General features: G+C 43.1%; 1 protein-coding gene across 2 annotated transcripts in view; it reads right to left on the reverse strand.

Moving 5' to 3' along the window:
* The window catches only part of RNF130 (ring finger protein 130), an 89160-nt gene that overhangs the window by 31183 nt on the left and 32243 nt on the right, over positions 1-25734 (reverse strand). For both annotated transcript variants that reach the window (XM_006102541.3, XM_023743877.1), the window contains exon 3: positions 25437-25687. In XM_006102541.3, coding sequence (XP_006102603.2) covers positions 25437-25687 — 251 coding nt within the window. The remainder of the gene's footprint in view (positions 1-25436; positions 25688-25734) is intronic.

The raw sequence follows: 25734 nt of genomic DNA on the forward strand, positions 1-25734 counted from the left end.
GCTGTTCAGTCGTTTGGTCGTCCCTCATTAACCCCCCTGCCAGCCTGGTCGCCCCATGCAGCCTGCTGCTCAGTCATTTAGTCACCCTGCACTAACCCCCCTGCCGGCCTGGCCACCCTACTCAGCCTGTACGGTCATCCGTTCGGTTGTTTCGGATGTGACAGCCCCTGGCTCTTTATATATATAGATGGTGTAGCAATTTTCATCCTTTTGATCTGTTTGTTTGTTTTTTATTTTTTCCATTGATTTTTAGAGTGGAAGGGAGGGGGAAAGACAGAGATAGAGAAACATGATGTGAGAGAGACACATTGATTGGTTGTCCCCCACACATGCCCCGACCCGGGTCAGGAATCGAACCTACAACCGAGGTGCATGCCCTTGATCCTTCAGTCTGGGGGCCAACACTCTTACCATAATCCAAACCAGCTGGGGATTATTTGTATTTTTACCTGTAAGCATCATATGGTTAGGTCTTTTTTTTTTTTTAAATCCAATCTGTTAATCTCTCCTTTAATTGGGGTGTTTAAACCATATACTTTAATATAATTATTGATATGGTTATGTTTAAATCTATTATCTTGGTATTTGTTTTCTATTTGTTCCATCTGTTCCTTATTTCCCTTTTTGTCTTCTTTTGAATTATTTTCTTTTTTAATTGTGTTAAAACATAAGTAACATAAAATGTACAACAGTTCAGTCATCACCACCATCCATTCCCATAACTCTTGTAAATCTGAAACTCTGTTCCCATTAAACACAATTCCCATTCCTTCCTTCTCCCAGTCCCTGGCCACCATCATTGTATTCTCTATCTTTAAGCTTTTGTTTTTTTGTGATGGCTTTTTTCACTTAGCATAATATCCTCAAGGTTCATCCATGTTATGCATATCACAGAATTTTTTCTTTTATAAGGCTAAATAATATTAAACTATATGTGCATATCACATTTGCTTATCCACTCATCCACTGATGGACAGACACTTCAGCTGCTTCTATGTTTCAGCTATTGTGAACAATTCTATGAACATGGGTATACAAATATCTCTGAGACTCTACTTTCAATTCTTTTGGGTATATATCAAGAAGTGAAACTGCTTAGGTCATAGGGTAATTTTATTTTTAATTTTTTAGGAAACTACATACAACAGCTGTTCCATTTTACATTCCCATCAACAGTGCACAAGGGCCCCAATTTCTCCATATCCTCACCAACATTATTGTTTCTTAGAGAGTAGCCATTCTAATGGGTGCAAGGTGGTATCTCACTGTAGTTTCAACTTATATTTTCCTAATGATTAGTAAAGTCAAGCATTTTTTCATGTGCTTATTGGCCGTTCATGTATCTTTGGAGAAATGTCTCTTCAAGCCCTCTGTCCATTTTTAAAAATCGGTGTTGGCTCTTTTGTTGTCGAGTCGGAGGAGTTCTTTACATATACTGGCTATTATTCCCTTATCAGTTATATGGTTTGCAAATATTTTCTCTCATCCTCTCGTTGCCTTTGCATTCTGTTGATCGTGTCCTTTGATGCTGTTTTAAATTTTGGTGTAGTCCAATCTATCCCCCCCCTTTTTTTACTTGTGCTGTTGGTGTCCTATCCAAGAAATCACTGCCACATCCAATGTCATGTAGCTTTCCCATGTTTTGTTCTAAGAGTCTTACTTATGTTAAGGTCTCTGATCCATTTTGAGTTAATTTTTATATAAGGTAAGGGACCCACTTCATTCCTTTGTATTTGCATATCCAGTTTTCCCAGAACCATTTGTTGAAAAGACTGTTCTTTCTGCGTTGAATAGTTCTGGCCCCACGTCAAAGATCATTTGACCATATATACAAGGGTTTACTTCTGGGCTCTGTATTCTAGTCTACTGGTTCCTCTTTATTCCTGTGCCACAGTTTTGATTACTGTAGCTTTGTAGTAAGTTATTAAATCAGGAAGTGTGAGACCCGCAACTTAGTTCTTTTTAAAGACTGTTTTTTTAAAAAAAAGAAAAGAAAGAAAACAAAAAGAGACTGTTTTTCCAATTTGGGATCTCTTGAATTTCCATATGAGTTTTTTAGGATGTATTTATTGCCGCAAAAAAGTCATTTGGTTTTTTATAGGGGTTGCACTGATTCTGTAGATCCCTTTGGCAGTGCTGCTGTCTTCACAGTCTTAAGATTTCCCAGTCTGTGAACACCATATGTCTTTCCATTCTGTGTCTTCTTTCATTTCTCTCAGCAGTGTCTTTTACTTTTCAGTGTATTTCTTTCACCTCCAGGGTTAAGTTTATTCCTAAATATTTTTTTCTTTTTGGTGCTATTGTAAATGAAATTTTCTTATTTTCCTTTTGGGATTGTTTGGAGTTAATGTGTAACAGGATGTATTTTGAAGGCAGTTCTGAGAGCTGATGGGTCAGATGTGGGGTTTAAGAGACAGAAAGGGGCCAAAGATGACACTGGCTTTGCCCGGGCAGCTCAGGGAACAGAACTGCATTCAGTGACGGGGGCGATGCAGGAAGAGCAGGTTTGGAAGAATTCCGTTTTGGACGTATGATGTTTGAGGTCAAGGATAAGGAGAACTAAGAATTGACCACCCGAGATGGCAAAGAGAGGTCCTGGTGGCCTTGATAAGAGTTGTTCAGTGGAAGGACAGGAAGAAGAGCCTGACTGAAGTGGCCTTCAAGTGGAACAGGTGGTGGTGCCTGGGTATTTTTAAAATCTTACCAAATTTCTTAAAATCTTTCCCAAATTTCCTCCATCAAACCCACACCAGGAGCAACTTGAAAAAGTAAAAAAGCAAAAAGTCCACAAGAACAGCACCTTCAACAAAAACCAGGAGCAAGGGCATTGCCCCCCCCCCAGACAGCAGTGGGGGGGGTGGGGGGGGTTCCGAGCACCGCGGGCGCGTTCTGCATAGACACAGCATCACAGCTGCGCTGGGGCCAGGGAGGGGAGAGGAAAGGGGTTCTGCCCTGAGAGCCCCAAGGGCCCGGAGTTGAGATCGCTCAGGCTCCGTTACAGATAAGTCAACAGAACAACACGGGGAATCCACTAAGGAGCTGAGCGATGAGGGGAAAGCTAGGGCTTCCCGGGCCTGAGGATTCCAGAAACACCCAACAAATCAAACTCCGCAAGGAAGAAACAGCTGAGCCATCAGGGCAGGAACACGGGGAGGACAGGCAGAGACGCTCCCCACCCGGAGAGCGGGGAGGACAGGCAGAGACCTCCCCACCCGGAGAGCGTCTCTGCCCTCAGCCGTCCTGGAGGGGCTTTATGGAGACGGCAGCAGAGGACGGCTCTGCACCTGCCCCGAACGCAAACACTGGACAGTCACGTCATGTAAATGTGAGCAACGTTCTAGGTGCCGCAGAGGAGGAAACGAACCAAATAACCCCTCGCAGACAAAGAAGGCACAATGAATGTTTTGTTAAATTGTAGTTCTTTATATATTCTGATACGAATCCCTTATATGTTATTTGTAATAATTATCTTTTAAAGAAATTTAAATGAGAAAAATATCAGGTACCCACATATTAAACACACTTCTCGTGCCCCCCCCCCTCCCTCCCTCCCTCCCTCCTGTACTTCCACATCAGCGATGCCATCTTCCTTCTGCCTGGGCGACACCTCCTTTAATGTTTCTTTAGTGTAGGTCTCAGGCGATTAATTCTTTCAGGTTTGTATAGGCGAACTTCACCTTCATATTTGGAAGGTATTTGTGGTGCATATAAAATTAAAGATGTTGCTCTGGCGTCTCTCCCTTGTGTTGATCTCAGCGAGACAACTGCCACTGTCCTCAGGCTTATTCCCTTGTATTTGTTTGGCTGAGACGCCCCCCGTTTTCTATTGGTCCCTAATGACATATGTATTGCGTTGCTTGAAGTTGTCCCAGAGCTCACTAATGGTCTGCTCACATTTTTGTGTAATTCAGCATTTCATTTTTGGTAGTTTCTATGGCTACGACTCTATGTTCACAAATCATTTCTTCTACAACGCCTAATCTGCCATTAATATGTTAGTTTACTTTTCCTTTCAGACATTAGTTTTTATCGATACAATTTTGATTTGGATCATTTTTTCTTGTAAATATCTTGCTGTTTCCAATTAATTATTTGAATTTATGTGTGATAGGCAGAGTGATGAATCCCCCAAAGACGTCCAGATCCTAATCCCAGGAACCCATGAGCATGTTGTCACATGGCAACGGGAATTAATGTTGCAGGTAGAGTTATGGTTGCCAAACAGCTGACTTTAAAAACAGGAGAGTAGACTGGACTATCTGGGCAGGACCCATGTAATCACAAGGTCCTGGAAAATGGAAAAAAACAGGAAGTGGGAAGCTGAGAGATGGCAGTGTGAGGACTCAGCCTGACACTGCTGGCCTTGAAGATGAAGAAAGAGGGCCATGAACCAAGGATTGCTGGGGGCTTCTAGAAGCTGGAAAGGTAAGGAAACAGATTCTTGTCTGGAGCCTACAGAGACGAATGCAGCCCTGACAACACCTTGATTTTTAGCCCAGTGAGACCCACGAGGAGTCCTCTGCCCTATGGATTATGAGGTTCTGCAGTCTGGGACCAGGCATGGTTTCCTGGGTGCTATCCTTTGAATCCTTATGGTCTTCTCCCAGCCTCAGGGAGCTTCCGCACACACAAGGGCTGATCAATACTCTGTTAAATACTAAAGGTGGTCAGGCCCTCTACAGGCCTCAGGGCTTTGTTTTCTCTGTATATCTCTCTCCTCTTCGGTGACTGTCCTGTGAATCTAGCGGCCTCATTCCAATTCACAAATAAGGTGGCCCACTGGGCTCTGCTCTGCTTTCCCCTCAGTGCACTGTGGACTCTTGCAAAACATCAAGCTAAATAATGCTCATCTCTTTTGTCCCATTTTCCAGGAATCATCTGCCTTTGTTGTCTGCTGTCTAGTGTCTTGAAAACATTGTTTCCTATCTTCTTTCTGTTGTTTATTTTTCTTTTTAACTGTTTCAGGCAGGAGGGTAAACCGAGTCCATTACCCATCTTAGCCACAAGCAGAAGTCTCTACCCTACATTTTAAAAAATGCTGTTTTTAAAAGAGAACACTGGGTTACTTGTCCCACATTCTAAATTTGGCTGCTGTTTCCTTCTTGTGTCATTTTACTTGGTTCATTTCATATAAAATGGTTGTTAGATTCAGGTTCAATTGCTTTGACAAGAATACCTCCTAATGCATCCCATCATAAGGACAAATGTTAGACTGTCCAACTTTCAGTGATATCAAGCATGATCAATAGGTTCCAGCTCTGTCAGTGTGATCCAGTCCCACAACCATTTATTAAAAAGTTCATTTTCGTCTTGGCCAGTTTTGCTAAATGTTCAGAGTGTCGACCAAAGGGTTTTGGGTTTGATTCCTGGTCAAGGGCACATAGTTCGGTTGCAGGTTCCCCAGCCCTGGTAGGGGCGTGTGCGGGAGACAACCAATCAATGTGTGTGTCTCTCTCCCCATCCTCCCTTCCTTCTACGCTCTCTGAAAATCAATGGGAAAAATATCCTGGGGTGAGGATTAAAAAAAAAAAAAAGAGTTCATTTCCCCCCACTGTTTGAGATGATGCTTTCTATTACATACCGTATTAAATTTCCATATGCAGTTATATTTTTAGATTTTGCATTTGTTCGATTGCTCTGTTTATTCATGGGCTTTTAACACTCTTTTAAATAAGAGGCTTTATTGTACTAGAGGCCCGGTGTACGACATTTGTGCACTGGAGGGGTCCCTCGACCTGGCCTGCCCACTCTCGCAATCCGGGACCACTCGGGGGATGTCGAAGAGCTGGTTTCGGCTTAGCCCCGATCGGGAATCAGGGCTAAGCCGGCAGTCAGATATCCCTCTCGGTCCCGGGCTCTCGCAGTCCGGGACTCCTGGCTCCTTACTGCCCGCCTGCAGTGGAGGCGGGAGAGGCACTGACCACCAGGGGGGCAGCTACTGCGTTGAGCGTCTGCCCCCTGGTGGTCAGTGCATTATCACAGCAACTGGTCGTTCTGCCTTTCAGTTGATTTGCATATTACCCTTTCATTATATAGAATTATAAAAGTTGGTGTGGTCAGCCACTGGTCACTGCTCCTCTTTTTCAGGTTTTTTTCTGGCTATTCTTCATTACTTATTCTTCCATATGAATCTTATAATTACATTACCCAACCCCCCCAAATATGTGAAGGTCATTTTATTAGGATCAAATTATAAACGAACTTAAGGAAAACTGACATCTTTACTTTATTGAATGTGTATATTCAATTGGAACAAAGTATGTCTTTTCCATTTAAGTATATTCCTGTGTCTTTCAGGAGTGTTTTGTAGTTTTTCTCACATAGATTTTATAGTTTTGTTAAGTTGATACCTAGATTAATCCTTCCATCCATCTGTCTGTCTGTCCATCCATCCATCCAGTTGTAAATGGTACCTCCCCTTTCATTATATCTTCCGATTATTTCTGCATGTTAACTTTATATTCTGTTCTTTTTTGTTGTTAACCCTCACCCGAAGATATTTTTCCATTGATTTTTAGAGAGAGTGGAAGGGAGGGGGAGATACAAAGAGAGAGAAACATCAATGTGAAAGAGATACATTGATTGGTTGCCTCCTGCACATGCCCCAACCAGGGTTGGGGATCAAGCCTGCAACCAAAGTACATGCCCTTCACCAGAATCGAACCTGGGACCCTTCAGTCCTTGGGCTGAGCTCTATCCAAACCGGCTAGGACTATATTCTATTTTTTTTACAAAATCTTTTCTGTTTGTAGTAGTTATTCTATTGATTCTTTTGAGATTTTCAGATCAATGGAAAATAGAGATACTTTTCCAAGTCTTATGCATCTCACTGCTTTGGCCAACACCTGCCGCTTATCAGAGAGCAGAGCAGCACGCCAGCGTCATATGAAATGTGTTCACATTATCCAGTAAGTAAGATGCTGGCTTTCAGGCTGAGTGTGTGTGCACATGTGTGCTCCAGGGCTGCGGCTGCCCCGCCACCTTCGGTACCTCTGACCTTCGGTTCCTTTTTGGGTTCCGAGGTCTTTTTCTCACCTGTTCACAAATGAAGAGTCTGTGGTGCCACCTCTGTCTCACAGTTGTTCTCAGATCTACTTGCTCAGGTTTTCCCTCAGAGCGAACTCTTCTCCTAATTCCTGGGTTTTAATTCTCAGGGCCCCTCTTCTTCCCCTGGCTTCCTTCCTCGGAGCTGCAGCGCTGGTCTTCAGGCTGCCTGGAGTGTGGCCTGATCACTCCTTTTCCGGGAGTTCCTGGAGGTGCCATGCTGCTTGGCACCCCTAAAGATCCTGTCTGTGGGGTTTCTTTTTGCTGTGCTAGAAGCTCTTGTATTCTTAAAAAGAGATTTGGGAAGATTAAGAAAATATCTACTGCTTCCCTGGTGTTCAGATCAGAATTCTACTGAAGAATTTTAAACACAAGATTCCATATGAGATCTGAATTTTGGAGAATTCAGATCTGGCTTCCTGAGCAGAATGTAACACAGGAAAGACCGGGGGCAGCGAGACCAGGTAGGGTCTAGTATTTCAGCGAGAAAAGAAGGACCTGAATTAGGCAAACTGAGGTGGGCAGGGGACTAGACAAAGTTAAGAACCATTTAGGAGGTAAAAGTGACAGAACCTAGGGACTGACAGACGTGGGGGCAGGAGAAGGGAGTCACGGATGGCTGTCCCAGCTTTCTAGTGAGCTGTGGCATCGCATCCGATGAGGGAATATCGGAAAGAGGAGAGCGGTGCTGGGGAGCAGGTGTGCCGCCTTCAGCACGATGCTATGGATGCAGGTAGCGTGTGTACATCAGAGATCACCCACCAATTCCTGGACACATCACCCCTTCCACTTCCGAACATCTTTTCTCTGTGTTTGATATTAATGTCAGATATCTTCACGGGAATATTTTTCTTTGGACTTGGCTTCTGTTACTACCTTCTTATGGATCATCCCTTGAGTTTTATTTTTTTTTTATTTTTTATTTTTTAAAATATATTTTATTGATTTTTTACAGAGAGGAAGGGAGAGGGATAGAGAGTTAGAAACATCGATGAGAGAGAAACATCGATCAGCTGCCTCTTGCACACCCCCTACTGGGGATGTGCCCACAACCAAGGTACATGCCCTTGACTGGAATTGAACCTGGGACCCTTCAGTCCGCAGGCCAACGCTCTACCCACTGAGCCAAACTGGTCAGGGCCATCCCTTGAGCTTTAAATCTCTCAACATTTCCTGCCACTTTTGACAGGTACGTCTCGCTATGATTGTGGTCTCTCACTTGACTGTCTACAAGCCACTACTTCCCCTCCCCCTCACTAGGTTGTAATGCTGTTAGTGTCTTGCTGACTCTCAAATATCTAAGGCAGTGGTTCTCAACCTTCCTAATGCCACACCCTTTAATACAGTTCCTCATGTTGTGGTGACCCCCAATTTCATTGCTACAAGTTGAACATAATTAAAGCATAGTGATTAATCACAAGAACAATATGTAATTATATATGTGTTTTCCGATGGTCTTAGGCGACCCCTGTGAAAGGGTTGTTCGGCCCCCAAAGGGATCACGACCCACAGGTTGAGAACCGCTGATCTAAGGCGAAGCACAAATTCCTTTTGTGAAGATCATTTTTTCATGAAGGCCCCTTACCTTCACCTGACCACCATGCCATTAAGTCACTGTTTTTCAAGGTGTGGTCCACGGGCAAATGTTTTTTTTTTTTTAAAAAAATATTTTTATTGATTTCAGACAGAAAGGGAGAGGGAGAGAGAGATAGAAACATCAATGATGAGAGAGAATCATTGATCAGCTGCCTCCTGCACGCCCCACACTGGGGATGCAACCCGGCATGTGCCCTGACAGGAATTGAACTGCCACCTCCTGGTTCATACGTCGATGCTCAACCACTGAGCACGCTGGTCGGACTATGAGCAAATGTTTTAAATCTACCACAAATGCTTAATAATATGAAACAAAGATGACATTTATAGCAACTAAGATTTATTCAGTACATACAATGTGCTGGGTTCTAAGCCCCTCACATGTACTGACTCATATAATCCTCACAATCATTTTATGAGAAAGGAACTACATTATTCCCATTTGTAGAAGAGGAGACTGAGACACAGAGAGATTAAGTGAAGTGCCCAAGTCGAAAGCTGATAAGTAGGTCCAATCCAAACTTCCCCAATCAGACTGGAGAGAGAGGTGTCTTGGGGATTTGCAGTTTTAAAGTGTGCCCTCAGGAAAAGGAGAAGGATAATGAGGGTAAGAGGAGAGAAGAGGAGGAGGAGGAAGAGCTGGAGCGGAAGGAGCAGGAGGAGCAGTGGTGGTGCCGTTGTAACTGACCTAGTTATTAATAACAGGAAAGGAGCAAAGGGAAGGCCAAATATTAAGTATGTCATTTAGGCAGATTCACCAGGAAGCTACAGCTTTACACGCTCCATGGAGCCACCGGTCTAGTCCCTGAAGAACTGATGGGGGAAGGACTGGACTGGGAGGAGACTGACGCCTGTCCAGTAAAGCTGGAGGGCCTAGCGAAGGTGCCTGCTGTCAGTCACACCTGGGAAGAGGTCACAGGTCAAAGTAGGCGTGGCCGCTTCAAGTGAGCAAAGATTTGAGATACTGAAGTCCCTAAACAAAGGAGCTCGCTCCTTGGCCCTTGCGTGCTCCTGGCTCTCTTGGCCATCGTGCGATCTTGGTTTTCTTGGGACTCTTGCTGTAGGAGGCGCGCCCTCTCAGCTCCCCTCATTCCCCACATGGTCTATGGCCACATGGACCCCCTGGCCATGGACGAATGGACTGCACTAGCCGATGCTGAGCTGGAGCTCACTGCAGCGGGCTGCAACAAGGAGCAGAACCTCTGGACACTGGCTTTGCTTCCAGCTCTACTGAGGCCCCAGTTATACTTCTTCCAGGACTGGATTAAGGGAAATGGGATCTTGAAAACCCAGGGATGTAATTCCATGCAAATAAAAACCACTCATCCTCCGGTGTGAGGCTCAGAAAACTCTTTTTCTCGAGATATCATAAGGACTCCATTCCCAGCACTTAGTGGGGAAAAGGATATCCCACTTCCACTGATAACAGGAGGAGAAGAAGAAAGAGGAGGAGGAGTTGTGGTGGGAGAGGGAGGAGGTGTGGGAGGGGAAGTAGGAGTGGGAAGAGGAGGAGGAGGAGGAGGAGGAGGAGGAGGAGGAGTGCCCCTATATGATCCGTGTGCATACTAAAGCTCGAGACTCACTAAACTAAGTATAAACAACTAACCCTAATGCCCAAAGCATTTCCACTAATTCCTTTCTGGTACTTCTGACTGTGCCCTATTTATTAGGTAAGAAAACTACTCAAGTTTCCACCTTGCCCAACACAGACTATCAGAATGGGACAAAGCCACAGGGACGCATCAGTTTACAAAGCAGAAAATCCAAGCCCAGAGAGAGCTGAGGTGACCTGCCTCAAGTTGGTGGAAGTGCTGGGACCAGAATCGGAGGCCTCTTGACTTTCTGGTCCAGATGTTTTTCCACTGTAAATGCTGAAAGACCTCTCATACTGCAAATACACAGGGATACGATTGCCAGGGGCCGGTTATCTCATTCCACCTGGTTAAAGACCCAGTAATACCACTGTGAACACCACTCTATAGTGGGACACCGAGGGCCAAAAGCTTGACTTTGGTAGAAAACAGCTCACGCTGCTTAATGTAACGGGAACCATTTGTTAGATTGGGGACAGTATATTGAGGACAGGTCCCTTCAAGGAGACTCCCTCAGGTCCCTGTTTCCGTTACCAGAGCTCTCCCACAGGAACGGAATGAGATCTCCGTCAGCATCCAGCTGGTTCTGCCTTTAAACACCGTGAAATGCAGGTGCTGGGAGTGTAGTTTCCCTGAACCTGCCTTGTAGTCTGCAGCCGCTTCCATTCACTCTCATCACTACCACCTTTCCTGTCTCGAAAAAAGCATCCTCATGCTTTTCCAAGGGAAACATCTACCTATGCCCCTTCCCCCCAGCTCTCTGCACAAACTGCCTTTATTAATATTATCTTCTTTTGCTTTTCAATATTTCCCTTTAAGAGCTCCTTTCTCCTAAGCTTTTCCCATTTAAAAATAAAATCTTGTATCGCTCCACTGCTGAAAAACCTCTGATGACTCCTTCCTGCTTAGAGAACAGAGTCTAAATTCTTCAGCATGAGATTCAAGGCCTTCGTCTCCTGGTGCGGACAGGCTAGTCCAGTGTCAGCTCACAGTCTCGGGTCTCCTCCCACCACTCCTGATGTCATTCAACTCTCCTGTCTCTCCTTGTCTCTCTCCACAGCTCTGAGGAAAATAATCCCTTGCCGGACTTTCCTTCCAGTCTCTCTGTGATGAAGTCTTATTCATCCTTTAAAATTCAGCTCAAATGTCACTGCCTCCTCTGCGAAGCACCCTGACTTGTCTAGAGTCATGTCACTCTAACCTCACCAATAGCTCTTATCCCACACAGTATTGTGATGGCACCTGTATGCTTTCCCAATAATTCATTCTTTAATTCATTTAAGCATTTACTGAGTCAGTGTGACATGCCAGGCCCGATGCTAACCCCCCACCCAGTATGTAGAAATAAACGTCTTAGAAACACTCTAATCTCAAGGGCATATTTAGTGCTAGAAAAACAAAATCTTTAACTCTTGATGTATAATGTTTAAAAGGCACATAGTCTCTCTATAGAAAGTGGTATTTATTTATGTAAATGGATCATAGTAGCAGGACATAAAACAAAAAGAGAGTTATTGCAGTATATTTAAAAAGTAGTAAAATAATACATTCTCAACTTAAACATCTATTTTCCTTTCACAGTTCTTCTGGAATTGTTAATCTCTAATAAACACAATAAAATTCAACCTACCATCCAACAATGAGTGACAGAAGAAGTCTATTTCTTTTGACTGCATAGTATTTTCCTAGGGGAAAATCCTGACAGTGTGCAGAACCCTCCACCTCCCCCCGCCCCCGCAACTTTGAAAGGGAAGATCTTTTGAACCCATCATTTTTCAAAGATCAATGGTATATATGCAAAGTATTAGCCATCCTCGTCCACACTCACATGCAAGTGCATCTCCAAATAGCTGCCTTCCAAGAGAAAAATGGGCAACAAAAGCATCTTTTGTTCCAGTAAACCTGAGATATTTATTAAGTCTAAGAATACTGTACACACATTTTGCCAAGGAGCATTAAAAAGTTTTAACCGGCCCGGCCGGCTTGGCTCAGTAGTTGAGCGTTGACCTATGAACCAGGGGGTCACAGTTCAATTCCCAGTCAGGGCACATGCCTGGGTTGCAGGCTTGATCCCCAGTGTGGGGCATGCAGGAGGCAGCTGATCAATGATTCTCTCTCTTTTAAAAAAAAAAATATTTTATTGATTTTTTACAGAGAGAAAGGGAGAGGGATAGAGAGTTAGAAACATTGATGAGAGAGAAACATCAATTCAGCTGCCTCCTGCACGCCCCCCCCACTGGGGATCGAGCCCACAACCCGGGCATATGCCCTTGACCGGAATCGAACCTGGGACCCTTCAGTCCGCAGGCCGACGCTCTATCCACTGAGCCAAACCAGTTAGGTACAATGATTCTCTTTCATCATTGATGTTTCTATCTCTCTCTCTCCCTCTCCTTTCCTCTCTGAAATCAATAAAAATATATTTTTAAAAAGTTTTAATGTCTGTATTTTCACAGAGAATTTTCATTAGAGGACATTATAACTCAGGAGTCCGTTAGGTCATGGAATTTTTTTACATCTGCCCTATTCTTCAACAGGAAAATTAAAATCTATTATTCTTTTTGGGAATCAAACTTGACTACCGTGGGAATAAAGGTATAATATTAACCATGTAATTCTGAAGCAGTTTACATTTCTCAGAAAAACCTCAGGCACCCTTTCAACATAAACATACCAAACAGCCATCCTCTTGTGCGACAACAATCACTGACTTGCGGGAAGGTTTAAGTTTTCTGTGAGCCATCATCGGAGCTATTTGCGCTTATTTGGGTGGGTTCTAACGGTTTTTCAGAAAGAGCAAACCACAGATACTTAGCAGGATCCTGAAAAGCCAAAGCCTTAGACTCTGATTTCACATGTAACATGGTGTCAATTGTGTTCAATGCGCTGTGCTTAGAAGGTTATTGACAACGCATGGCTCTCGGTAGCGTATTCTGTACGAAAGACGGCTTCCTGAGGACAGTTTATGGGGGACAAGGAGTCGCTCCTTAAACTCAGCGTCCCCTCTGCTGATAGCTCTGGCTCCCTTTTTAAAAGAGCCATAGGTTTCTACCTTCTTATTAAACTTTAATAAACTAAGCTTTTTATGCCACATAATTTTATCGAGTGTTTCTCAACATTAGGAAAAACGCAAGGAGGAAGGAAGGTCAGAAATCACTTTCCACTGCAGCTGCGTCTGGAGAAGAATGCTCTGGAAGCCTGCATGCAGTCAGCTGCAAACGAGCGCTGGGAAACAAGTTCCCATTTGTGGCCGGCACCAGATGGTGACCGCGCCGAACCCACCGCACACAGGCCCGGCCAGTGCTAATTAAAGCACGACGGTCCAACAGCAGGCTCCTGGGACGAACCATCCGCTCTCTGAAAAGTCCTTGAGATGCTACATTCAACCCACCATTGTAAGGGCTTTTTGTCAAGAGCACCATTTCAGAGCAATAATGGTATCATGTTAAAAATCTTTATTTTTAAAAAAGGAATATAGCATGCTGCTTAGATATCTGAAGTTCACAGGACAAGGAACAGATAAAGGAGTTGGAAGGGGTGACTTGTCTCTGGGAAAACAGTTAGGAAAAGACTGGGCAAGGAACGAAGCCTGTGCTCCTATTTACTTTTAACAATCATGCTCATGTCTTACGGCTCAAAATTTTAATTTAAAAATGAAGCAACATCACTGAAGAACTTCAACTGACGTCTAGTTTCTTCAAACATCGTTAGACAGAATTTGTCAGGTGCTTTTATGATAAATATACAAATGCCGTCATTTTGCTAGTGTTGATCTGCCTCTGTATTCCTCCATTCATCAGAATTTGATTTCACATCTATTCATTTTATCAAAAATCCTGTAAAACTGATGCATTCTATTTTAAGGCTGTAAATTTGATGTCACACATGTATATGAAATAATCCTATCTATGGAAGTAGCCTATTTTAGATCAGTTAACACTTTCATCTAAGAGTTCTTCGTTGTGAGGTAGGAGGGGATTTAGGTCACCCACTTATACCTAAAACCCCGGGACCAGACCCACACGGGCACAGGGAGCCCCTGAAAGGCGGGCTGCTGCAGGACCTGGAGACGTGAGGAGCACAGGCCAGCACGTTCCCTGGCTTCCTTACGGCCTCATCTATCCCAGACAACGTGCGGCTGAAGCCTCCATCTGCAGCTGCAGACAGAACAGACCAACCGGGAGGGAAAGCCTGCTTCTTGTAGCCAAAGTACCAGCAAGAGCAGCCTGTACCTGTCCTACTCTAGCCAAAAACCAATGAAAAATGCACCCCTCTTCCCACAACAGTGGAAGGGCCCAGTAGAAGGTGACCTTTCCACCCCACCTTTTCTCAGAAGTAAGCTGACGGCACCGATCTAACTGCCAGCCACAGAACACTCCACCCAACAGCAAAATACACATTTTTTCCCAAGCACCCATGGAATATTTACCAAGCCCGACCACATCCTGGGTCTAAAACAAACCTCAGCAAATCTAAAAGAACGGAAATCAGAGAGGGTATTTCTCTGATTATAATGGAATCAAACTAGAAACCAGTAACAGACAACAGCAAACAAGTGAAAATTAAAAAAAAACACATGCTTCTAAATAATACAAGGGTCAAAGAGAAAGTCTCAAAAGAAAATATTACATATTATTGAATAAAAATGAAAATACAGAATATCAAAGTATGTGGGGCACAGCTGAAGTAGTGCTGAAAAATGTCCATCACTAAATGCTTACATTAGAAAGACAAAGGTTTCAAATAAATAATCTAAGTTCATAGGTTAAAAATGAAATGGAAAAAAGCTGGTTCTTTGGAAAAAAATCAATAATATCTAGAAATTTCTAGCATAACTGACAAAGATAAAAAGAAAAGGTACAAACCATGGAAATCAGGAATGAACAGGGACTACTGCTACAAATACTGCAGCCATCAAAAGGAGAACAAGGGCATTCTATGAAAAACGATGCTATAAATTTGCTATATAAAAAATGGGCCAATTCCTCAAATGCCACAATCACCAAAATTCAATAAAGATGAAACAGACAACATGAATAGTCTTTTAACTATTAAACAGATTCAATTTTTAGAACCCCCACCCAAACTAGTATCTACAAAACTCCTCAACAAAATATCAGCCAATAGAATCCAGCAATGCACAAAAAATTATATACCATAACCAAGTGGGATTTATTATAGGTATGCAAGGCCAGATCATGTGCTAGTCAAGGTATGCAAGTCTGGTTCAACATTCAAAAATCAATGAATGCAATCCACCATGTAGACAGACTAAAGAAAAAAACAAACAAAAATATATGATTACATTAATTGACACATAAAACCATTTGACAAAATTCAACACTTATGATAAAAACTCTCAACAAACTAGAAGTAGAGAGGAGCTTCCTCAACTTGGTAATAAACATCTATAAACACAACAGCTAACAACATTACTAACAATGAAAGACTGAATCCTTTACTCTAAGATCAGGCAAGAATGCTCACTCTCACCACATTATTTAAAACAGTACTGGAAATTGTAGCCATTTCAATAAGGCAAGGAAAAGAAAGATTGAAAAGGAAGAAATAAAATGGTTCCTATTTGCAGATAAACATGATGGTCTATAAAGAAAATACCACACAATCAATCCTATATAATAAAAGCCTAATATGCAAATAGACTGAACGGTGGAACGACCAGTCGCTATGATGCATACTATCCACCAGAGGGCAGATGCTCAACACAGGAGCTGTCCCCAGCCCGCAGGCCCCAGGCCAGCCAAGGCAGGTGCCAGCGGGGGACCCCGATCACCCCATCAGTCACCCTATAGATTGGCCCTGATCGCCGGCCTGGCCTAGGGATCCTACCCGTGCATGGATTTCGTGCAGCGGGCCTCTAGTCTACAATAATAAGTGAGTTTACCAAGGTTGCACAATAAAAGGTGAACCACATTTCAATATACTAACAATGAACATATAGAACTTGAAATTAAAACACACAGTCCATTTACCATTATATTACCATTAACAGTCACTCCAAACAAAATTACATTCTTAGGTATAAACCTAAAACATATATAAGATCTGTATGCTAAAACCTATAAAGTGCTGAAGAAAAAAAATAAAAAACGACCTAAATAAATGGAAAAAAATGCAAAGTTCACAGACTGCAAGATTCAACATGGTAAATATATAAATATATCAATTCTCCCCAAATTAATCTATAGGTTTCGTTGGTTTATTTGTTTAATGTTTTAATTGATTTTTTGGAGAGAGAGGAAGGGGGGAGAGGGAGAGAGAGAGAAAGAGAGAGAGAGAGAGAGAGAGAGAGAGAGAGAGAGAAACATTGATGTGAGAAACATCAATAGGCTGCCTCCTGCACACCCCCTACTGGGGATCGTGCCCTGACCAGGAATTGAACTGGAGACCTTTTGGTGCATGGGAAGATGCTCAACCAATTGAGCCACACCAGCCAGAGCATTAATGTATAGGTTTAATGCATTCATATAAAAGCCCAGCAGGGGTGGTGTGTGTGTGTGTGTGTGTGTGTATTTTTTATTTTTTGGCAGAGAGACAGACAAGCTTATTCTTAAATTTGTATGAAGAGCCCTGGCCAGATGGCTCAGCTGGTTGGAGTGTCATCCTGTAAATAAAAGATTGCAAGTTAAAAAAAAAAGATTGCAGGTTCGATTCCTGGCCAAGGCACATACCTAGGTTGTGGGTTCAATCTCCAGTTGGGGCACATATGGGAGGTAACTGATGTTTCTCTCTCACATCAATGTTTCTCTCCCTCTCTCTGTCCCCATTCCTCTCTATAAAAATCAATAAAAACATATCTTCAAGTGAGGATTACAAAATTTTTATATGGAGAGGCTCTAAGACCAAGAATAGCTAAAACAATCTTGAAAAATAATAAAGTGAGAGGAATCACTCTACCCAATACCAAAGCCTACTATACAGACAAGACATTGTGGTATGGACAGAGGGACATCAGTGGAAGAGAAAACCCAGAAACATACCCACACAAAACATGCCCAATTGACTTTTGAAAAAGGTGCAATATTGGACATACATAAGCTAAATAAGTAACCTCAACCTAAACGTCACACTTTATATAAAAATTAATTCAAAATGGATTATGAACTTAAATGTAACATGTAAAACTATAAAACATAACCATATACTTTTAGAAAAAGAAATCTTTAGACTTGACTAGAAAACCAAGACTCATAAAAGAAAAAAAATCAATAAATTGAACCTCATCAAAATTTAAAAATTTTGCTTTTCAAAAGAACCTGTTAAAAGGTTGAAAAGACAAGATACAAACTGGGAGAATATATTTGCAAACCACAATTCTGACAAAGGACTTGTATCTGGAATGCATGAAGAACTCTCAAAACTCAAGAGTAAAAGCACAGCCCAAGTAGAAAATGGACAAAATACATAAATGGGCACTGCACTGAAAAGGTTCTACTGCTGGCAAATAAGCATGAAAAAACATTCACCACCAGCAGCCATTAGGGAAACGTAAAGAAAAACCACAAAAGAGGTATTCTACACCTACCAGAACGGCCAAAATAAACAGAGTGACAACATCAAATGTCATCAAGAATACAAAGGAGGAACTGGATCAGGGAAATGTATCTAGTGGGAATGTAAGAGTGATCAATTGGGGCTTCTTACTAAATTAAATAAATGCTTTCCGTAATAACCCCCAAATTTCAGGGAAATGAAAACTCATGTCCACACAAACACCTGTACATGAATGCTCATAGTCACTTTATTTATAACTACTGGCCTGGTGCACGAATTCGTGTATATTGAAAGGGAATTAATTAGAAGAAATATTTTAGTATCACTATTCACCCTTTCTCTATATAGAAGTTTCAGAGATTAAAGAAAAGTAGTAAAATGTATATGAAAATAATATATAAATTTATTAATAAACAATAGCAACATGATATAATAAAGATATGACATAAAACATGATAGAAAAACAACAAAAACATGATACAAAAACAACATTGATACAAATGACTGATAAATTGATTAAACTTATTCTAATATCTTCCTGTATACCACATTAAGAGTAAAAATACTTTCAGAGCGCTTGACTAATTTCCCTTGTGATGAAGTATTTACAACTTTAACGTCACACGCTCTTCGAACTCAAGAGAAAGCAACATATAACTGACCATGTCCGAAATCAGGTTTAGGTAGGAATATTCCTACTCCGTCTAGAGTTTGTCCTTGTGATTTATTAATTGTCATTGCAAATGCTGGCATCATGGGAAACTATCTTCAAATTAATTTAAATGGGAGGCCAGTGTCAGACGGGAACAAATCAATTCTTGGAATCAGAACAACCTCTCCCTCTGCAGATCCTGTTAATACTTCAGCTTCAATTATGTTAGGTCGCAATCTTGTGATAATAAATCTAGTACCATCACAAAGACCCCATTTACTATTAAGATATCTCAGTAACATGATGATTGCAACTACTTTCAATTTTAATTTATGACACAGCATTCCCGAAGGTGTAATACTATTAAGAAATTCGATGGGAAAATTTTCCTTTTCAGTGTCATCTGTTAAATCGATGGAATCATCACTCAAGTAGGTGTGAAAATCTCTGAGTATATCCAAAATTTCTTCATTTAATTTATGAACGTGCTCATTTTTAGGATAAAGAATTGCACGTTTAGCTATATTTTTAATATTACCTATAGATATACTATTTCCAATGGTAGCTTCAATAATAGATCCGTTACAAATCATTTCATGGAGGATTTCAATAATATCCATTCCTAAATGAAACTGCTATCAAGTTTGCCATCTCCAAGTTTTACTAACCATCCTATATAATAAAAGGGTAATATGCAAATTGACCCTAACAGCAGAACAACTGGGAATGACTGGCCACTATGACACACACTGACCACCAGGGGGCAGATGCTCAATGCAGGAGCTGCGCCTTGGTGGTCAGTGTGCTCCCACAGGGGGAGCTCTGCTCAGCCACAAGCCAGGCTGATGGCTGCCAGCACAGCAGTGGTGGCAGAAGCCTCTCCCACCTCCTCAGCAGTGCTAAGGATGTCCAACTGCAGCTTAGGCCTGCTCCCTGCTGGCAAGTGGACATCCCCCGAGGGCTCCCAGGCTGCCAGAGGGATGTCTGACTGCCAGCTTAGGCCCAATCCCCGGGGGGGGGGGGGGAGGCATGCCTAAGCCAGCAGGTGGACATCCCCCGAGGGGTCCCAGACTGTGAGAGGGCACAGGCCGGGCTGAGGGGAACCCACCCGAGTGCACAAATTTTTGTGCACTGGGCCTCTAGTCTATACTAATAAAAGAGAAAGATGCAAATGACCATCCTTCCGCAATGCCTACAAGCCACACCCACCAACCAATCAGGAGTGAGCATGCAAATTAACCCGACAAAGATGGCGGGCTAATTTGCATACACAGGTATCAAGCACCCTGGAAGGCAACGGCGGCCAGGGGCTCCCGGGACCTTCGCCGGTGGAGAGCAGAGCAGGAGAGTGGGTGGAGAGCGGGAGGTTTGGAAGACTTGGCAGAGCAGGAGGCCGCTGGACATAGAGCAGAGCGAGAGGACAACTTGGAGGGCGTGGCTCCCTCTGTCACCCCAGCTTCCTCATCACAGCTGTGGAAACTGACAGCAGGGAGGAGGAAGTCCCATCCCCACAGAATCAGCCGGAATCAGCCGTTGGTCAGACAGCTCTCAGCAGCCTGAGAGCCAGGACTCTCATTCACCTGCATCTCAGACCGTGACAGTAGAGAGGTGGGACTATGTCTAAAGAATAACTGTTGATACAATGTAGCTCTGCAGCCGAAAGATGCCGGCGTTATCGACAGAAAATGTCTGAAGAACAACGTGCGTCTGATCTTGAAAGAAGGCGGCGCCTGTGACAGGATGTATCTGAACACCAGCTACTGGAAAAACGTCGCTCTGATGCTGAATAACACCGGCGTCATTGACAGAAAATGTCTAAAGTCCAACGTGCCTTTGAAGTTGAAAGAAGGCGGTGGCGACGATAGAATACGTCTAGAGAACAGTCATCAATAAGTACTACCAATACCAGTAGGAACTGCCTTCTCAGCAAAAATGGAGTACATGAGGATGCAATTCTCGAACATAGCTGTGGTGGAATGACTGTTTGATGTGAATTTTGCCTATCACTAAATTTCTCGGATGAAAAACCATCAGATAGGAAATTTACTCGATGTTGTAGCAAAGATAAAGTCTGTCCAAATGATATACATTTTCCAGATTATCCTGCATATTTGAAAAGATTAATGACAAATGAAGATTCTGACAGTAAAAATTTCATGGAAAATATTCTTTCCATAAATAGTTCTTTTGCTTTTGCTTCCATGGGTGCAAATATTGCATCGCCCTCAGGATATGGGCCATACTGTTTTAGAATACACGGACAAGTTTATCACCGCACTGGAACTTTACATCCTTCGGATGGTATTTCTCAGAAGTTTGCTCAACTCTATATTTTTGGATACAGCCGAAGCTACAAGTAAAAGATTATCTATGCCAGAAAACCAGGGCTGCTCAGAAAGACTCATGATCAACATCAACAACCTCATGCATGACATAAATGAATTAACAAAATTGTACAAGATGCTACATGAGGTAGAAAAGGAAGCCCAATCTGAAGCAGCAGCAAAAGGTATTGCTCCCACAGAGGTAACAATGGCAATTAAATACGATCGTAACAGTGACCCAGGTAGATATAATTCTCCCGGTGTAACCGAGGTTGCTGTCATATTCAGAAACGAAGATGGAGAACCTCCTTTTGAAAGGGACTTGCTCATTCATTGTAAACCAGATCCAAATAATCCAAATGCCACTAAAATGAAACAAATCAATATCCTTTTTCCTACATTAGATGCAATGACATATCCTATTCTTTTCCCACATGGTGAAAAAGGCTGGGGAACAGATATTGCATTAAGACTCAGAGACAACAGTGTAATCGACAATAATACTAGGCAAAATGTAAGGACACGAATCACACAAATGCAGTATTATGGATTTCATCTCTCTGTGTGGGACACGTTCAATCCTATTTTAAATGCAGGAAAATTAACTCAACAGTTTATCGTGGATTCATATTAAAAAATGGAGGCCAATCGGATAAATTTCATCAAAGCAAACCAATCTAAGTTGAGAGCTGAAAAATTTAGTAGTTTGATGGATTATCTCAAATCTAGATCTGAAAATGACAATGTGCCGATTGGTAAAATGATAATACTTCCATCATCTTTTGAGGATAGTCCCAGAAATATGCAGCAGCGATATCAGGATGCTATGGCAATTGTAACAAAGTATGGCAAGCCCTATTTATTCAAAACCATGACATGCAACCCTAAATAGGCAGATATTGCAAACAATTTACAATGCTGGCAAAAAGTTGAAAACAGACCTGACTTGGTAGCCAGAGTTTTTAATATTAAGCTGAATGCTCTTTTAATTGATATCTGTAAATTCCATTTATTTGGCAAAGTAGTAGCTAAAATTCATGTCATTGAATTTCAGAAACGCGGACTGCCTCACGCTCACATCCTCTAATTAATTCCCTTTCAATGTGCACGAATTTCGTGCACCAGGCCACTAGTTCACTATAAGCAGAATCCTCTGATCTGCTGACCAAGGCCGATTCCACGAGGAATGGGGCTCCTGCCTCCCTGCTGTCAGGGTTTGGGGTGTGCGTGAACGGGATTGAGGGCTATCAGGGCACGGACAGAAAGCTGACCAACAGCCGATTCCATGAGGAATGGGGCTCCCTCCTCCCTGCTGTCTGGGTTCCGGTGCGAGTATTCGGCTCCCCTCTCCCTGCTGTCAGGGCCTAGGGTGCGGGTGAATGGGATTCGGGGCTGTCAGGGCGTGAACAGCAAGCTGACCAACGGCCGATTCCATGAGGAATGGGGCTCCTTTCTCCCAGCTGTCAGGGTCTGAGGTGCAGGTGAACGGGATTTGGAGCTGTCGGGGCGCCAACAGCTACCTGACCAACGTCCGATTCTGCAAGGAATGGGGCTCCCACCTCCCTGCTGTCAGGGTCTGGGGTGCGGGTATCCGGCTCCCTCCTGCCTCCTGTCAGGGTCAGGGGTTTGGGTTGAATGGAATTTGGGGCTATCAGGCGCAACAGCAAGTCTGGGTCAGTGCTTGTCATAGCTACCGGCTGGTGGTCTGGCTGTTGGTTGTTCTGGTTTTACACCATAACGGTTGCTGGGCTTTTATTATATAGGATATCCCCAAACTGAAACAATTTGGTTAACCAAATCTTGGTATATCCAAGCCATGGAATACCACTGAGCAGTAAAAAGGAATAAACTGTTGATACACACAACTTGGAAGGATCTCAAGGGAATTAATTAGGTAAGGTGAAGAAGTCCAAACTCTAGAGGTTAAGTATTATGTGATTCCCTTTATATAGCATCCTTGAAATGAAAAAACTATAGTGTGTGGGACAGATTAGTGGTAGTCAGGGATTAGGTAGGAGGTAAGAGGGAGGTAGGTGGCTGTGGCTATAAAAGAATAGCACAAGGGGACAAACTCTCCTGTACCTTGACTGCGGCAGTGGTCACCCGATATTGCGGAGACATAAATACACACACAGACACACATACACAAGTACAAGTCAAACTGGAGACATCTGAATAAGATCAGTGGATTGTATCAAAGTCTACATTCTGGTTGAGTATTTACTAGTTATGCAAGATTTTACCACTGGAGGAAAATGGGAGACGGGTATATGAGATCTGTCTCATTTCTTACAAATGCATCTGAATCTACAACTATCTTATATAATAAAAGCCTAATATGCAAATCAACCAAACGGTGAAATGACCGGTCACTATTATGTGCACTGACCACCAGGGGGCAGACGCTCAATGCAGGAGCTGCCCCCAGCCAACAGGCCCCAGGCCAGCCAAGATGGGTGCCAGCGGGGGTCCCCCCAATTGCCCCACTGGTTGCCCCGCAAAGGGAGGCGACTAGCGGCGGCAGGGCAATCAGGAGGCGGGGCTGGCAAGAGGGCTGCGCCAGGCTGGCCAAGGCAGGTGTCAGCAGGGCCCCCCCCCCCCGATTGCCTCACCGGTCACCCCACAGATCGGCCTTGATGGCCGGCCAGGCCTAGAAAACCTACCCATGAATGAGTTTCATGCATCGGGCCTCTAGTCTTAAAATAAAAAATTTAGTCCTGGCTGGTGTGGCTCAGTTGGTTGCACCAAAGGGTCGTGGGTTTGATCCCTGGTTGGGGCATGTATAGGAGGCACCAGTCGATGTTTCTCTTTCTCTTCCTCCCTGTCTTAAAAAAACCCAAAACTTCAGCAGATGTAAGAGAATGGTATTGCTGACAAAAATGCAAGTAACCCGGATTTAATTATGAAGGAGTAGCAGGCATCAGACAAACTCAAAAACTGGCCTATCCTATATAATAAAAGTGTAATATGCTGACCGCTTGACCAGTCGCTATGACACGCACTGACCACCAGGCAGATGCTCCGACCGGTAGGTTAGCTTGCTTCTGGGGTCCAGCCAATCAGGACGGAGCGAGAGGGCTGGACACGCCCTGGAGCCCTCCTGCAGTCCCTCCCCGGCCGGCCAGCCACGATTGGCCCCGATCAGGGTCTGCTGGCCAACCTCCCATGGTCCCTCCCCAGCTGGCCGGCCCCCATTGGCCCCAATCGGAACTGGTGAGACGGCCCCAATTGGCCCTGATCGCCGGCCAGGCTGAGGGACCCCACCTGTGCACCGGGTCTCTATTAACTCTTCATAAGTGTCAATGTCATGACACAGAAAAAGAGACATGACTAGTGCATGCAACATAAAATCTGATAGAATAATCCAGGGTTTTCTTTGCTATAAAAGACATCATTAGGACAATTTTACAAAACCCAGAAAAGATCTATAGATCAGTTAATAGTATTGTATTAGAAAATACATAATGAAGTATTTAAGTTTGGGGCACCATATCCCAAACTTACTCTCAAATGGTTAAAAAATGAATATACACATAGAAAAGGAAATATGGTAAAATGTTAACAGCTGTAGCATCTGGGCAAGGGAATACTTTAGACTATTCTTGTAATTTTTCCGTAAGTCTGAAATTATAAATAAAAATTATAATAAAAATTTTTAAAGGGGTACAAGATACTACACAGAGCCTGGTAGACAAACATTCAATAGGTAGTTTTCAGATATTTTATACTGATTTTCAGGTGAAGAAACAAGTTGAGAAGCTAATAAACTGTCAGGAGGAACTATGGCAAATTGGTGGTAAGGTCAGGATCTAACTCAGGTCCTCACATCTGTTCCAGACCGAAGTCTGTGCTCCTTTCACGAGAATGAGGAAGGATGAAAATGACACCCCTCCTTCCCACCCAAGGATGTGTATGGACTGGTTAAGGAGAGGATGGCGTCATATAAAAGTTGGCTTCAAACCACCCTCCAAGCAATTCACTTCTTAGTTTCCTATGAGAAAAGCCCGAGACTGTGACAGGGACTTAACACTCGAACTCAGCTCTCAGGGAGGACGTTCTGCTTACAGCACATCAGACAATCACGTAACAAACGCACTGAGTCCCATTTGTGGGGGCTCCTCTACAAGCGGCACCCTGCTTCCCCGTGTCTCTGTTCACCCGTTTGAAGCCCACCAAGCGCCCGGCTGCGCTGGTCAATGGGCTATCTAGGACGGCTATCGTCATACAGCTCTTCTACCCGTCCTTCCCCACGGCTACGCTTAGATAGGATAGATAACTGATTTTTAATAGTTTTATTTTTTTTTCTGAATAGGTAATACACAGTTCAAAATTCTCATGGAAAGAACTGTGTATCGTGAAAGGTTTCCCTCCTCCACTCTCCATTCCCCTCCCACTGACAACCAGTGCTCCCAGTTTAAATACGCAACTTTCTGTATTTCTTCATGTTACTAGAATTAGCTAGATCACATTATGATATTAAGCTAACCATCTACCTAAAATACTCCAAGTGATCACTATAATTTAGTAATTTCCCCAGGCAGGCATTTAAAGTATCCTTAAAGTACTTGTGTGGATATGTTTTCAACATTAAAATGACTGAAGGCTACAACTTTTTTAAAAAGTGAAAATATATTTGTATTATGTACGATCACAACAGATAGCTACGAACTCCACAACTGGTAAGCATCAATCACTAGCGTACTGGCAGCTCACCTGGTTCCTGTCGCGTGCATTTGTGTATCTGATCTTCTGGATGAAGTAGAATATGAGCCACGCTGAAGAAATAATCATCAACACGATGAAGGATATTGACACGAAGACGAGAGAGCCTCGGCTGAAGTTCTTGGGCGGCATTCGCGTTCCGACAGCTATTGTCATTTGTACAGAGATGTTTTTCTCCAGGTAACTCAAAATATCCTTACCCCTCAGCTCTGTAATCATGACAGCAATAATATCTCCAGTGCCTGTAATGTAAAATAAATACATATACATTTAAAAATCACAGGAACAT

Source organism: Myotis lucifugus, unplaced genomic scaffold (assembly GCF_000147115.1).
Source record: "Myotis lucifugus unplaced genomic scaffold, Myoluc2.0 scaffold_417, whole genome shotgun sequence".
Lineage (NCBI taxonomy): Eukaryota > Metazoa > Chordata > Mammalia > Chiroptera > Vespertilionidae > Myotis > Myotis lucifugus.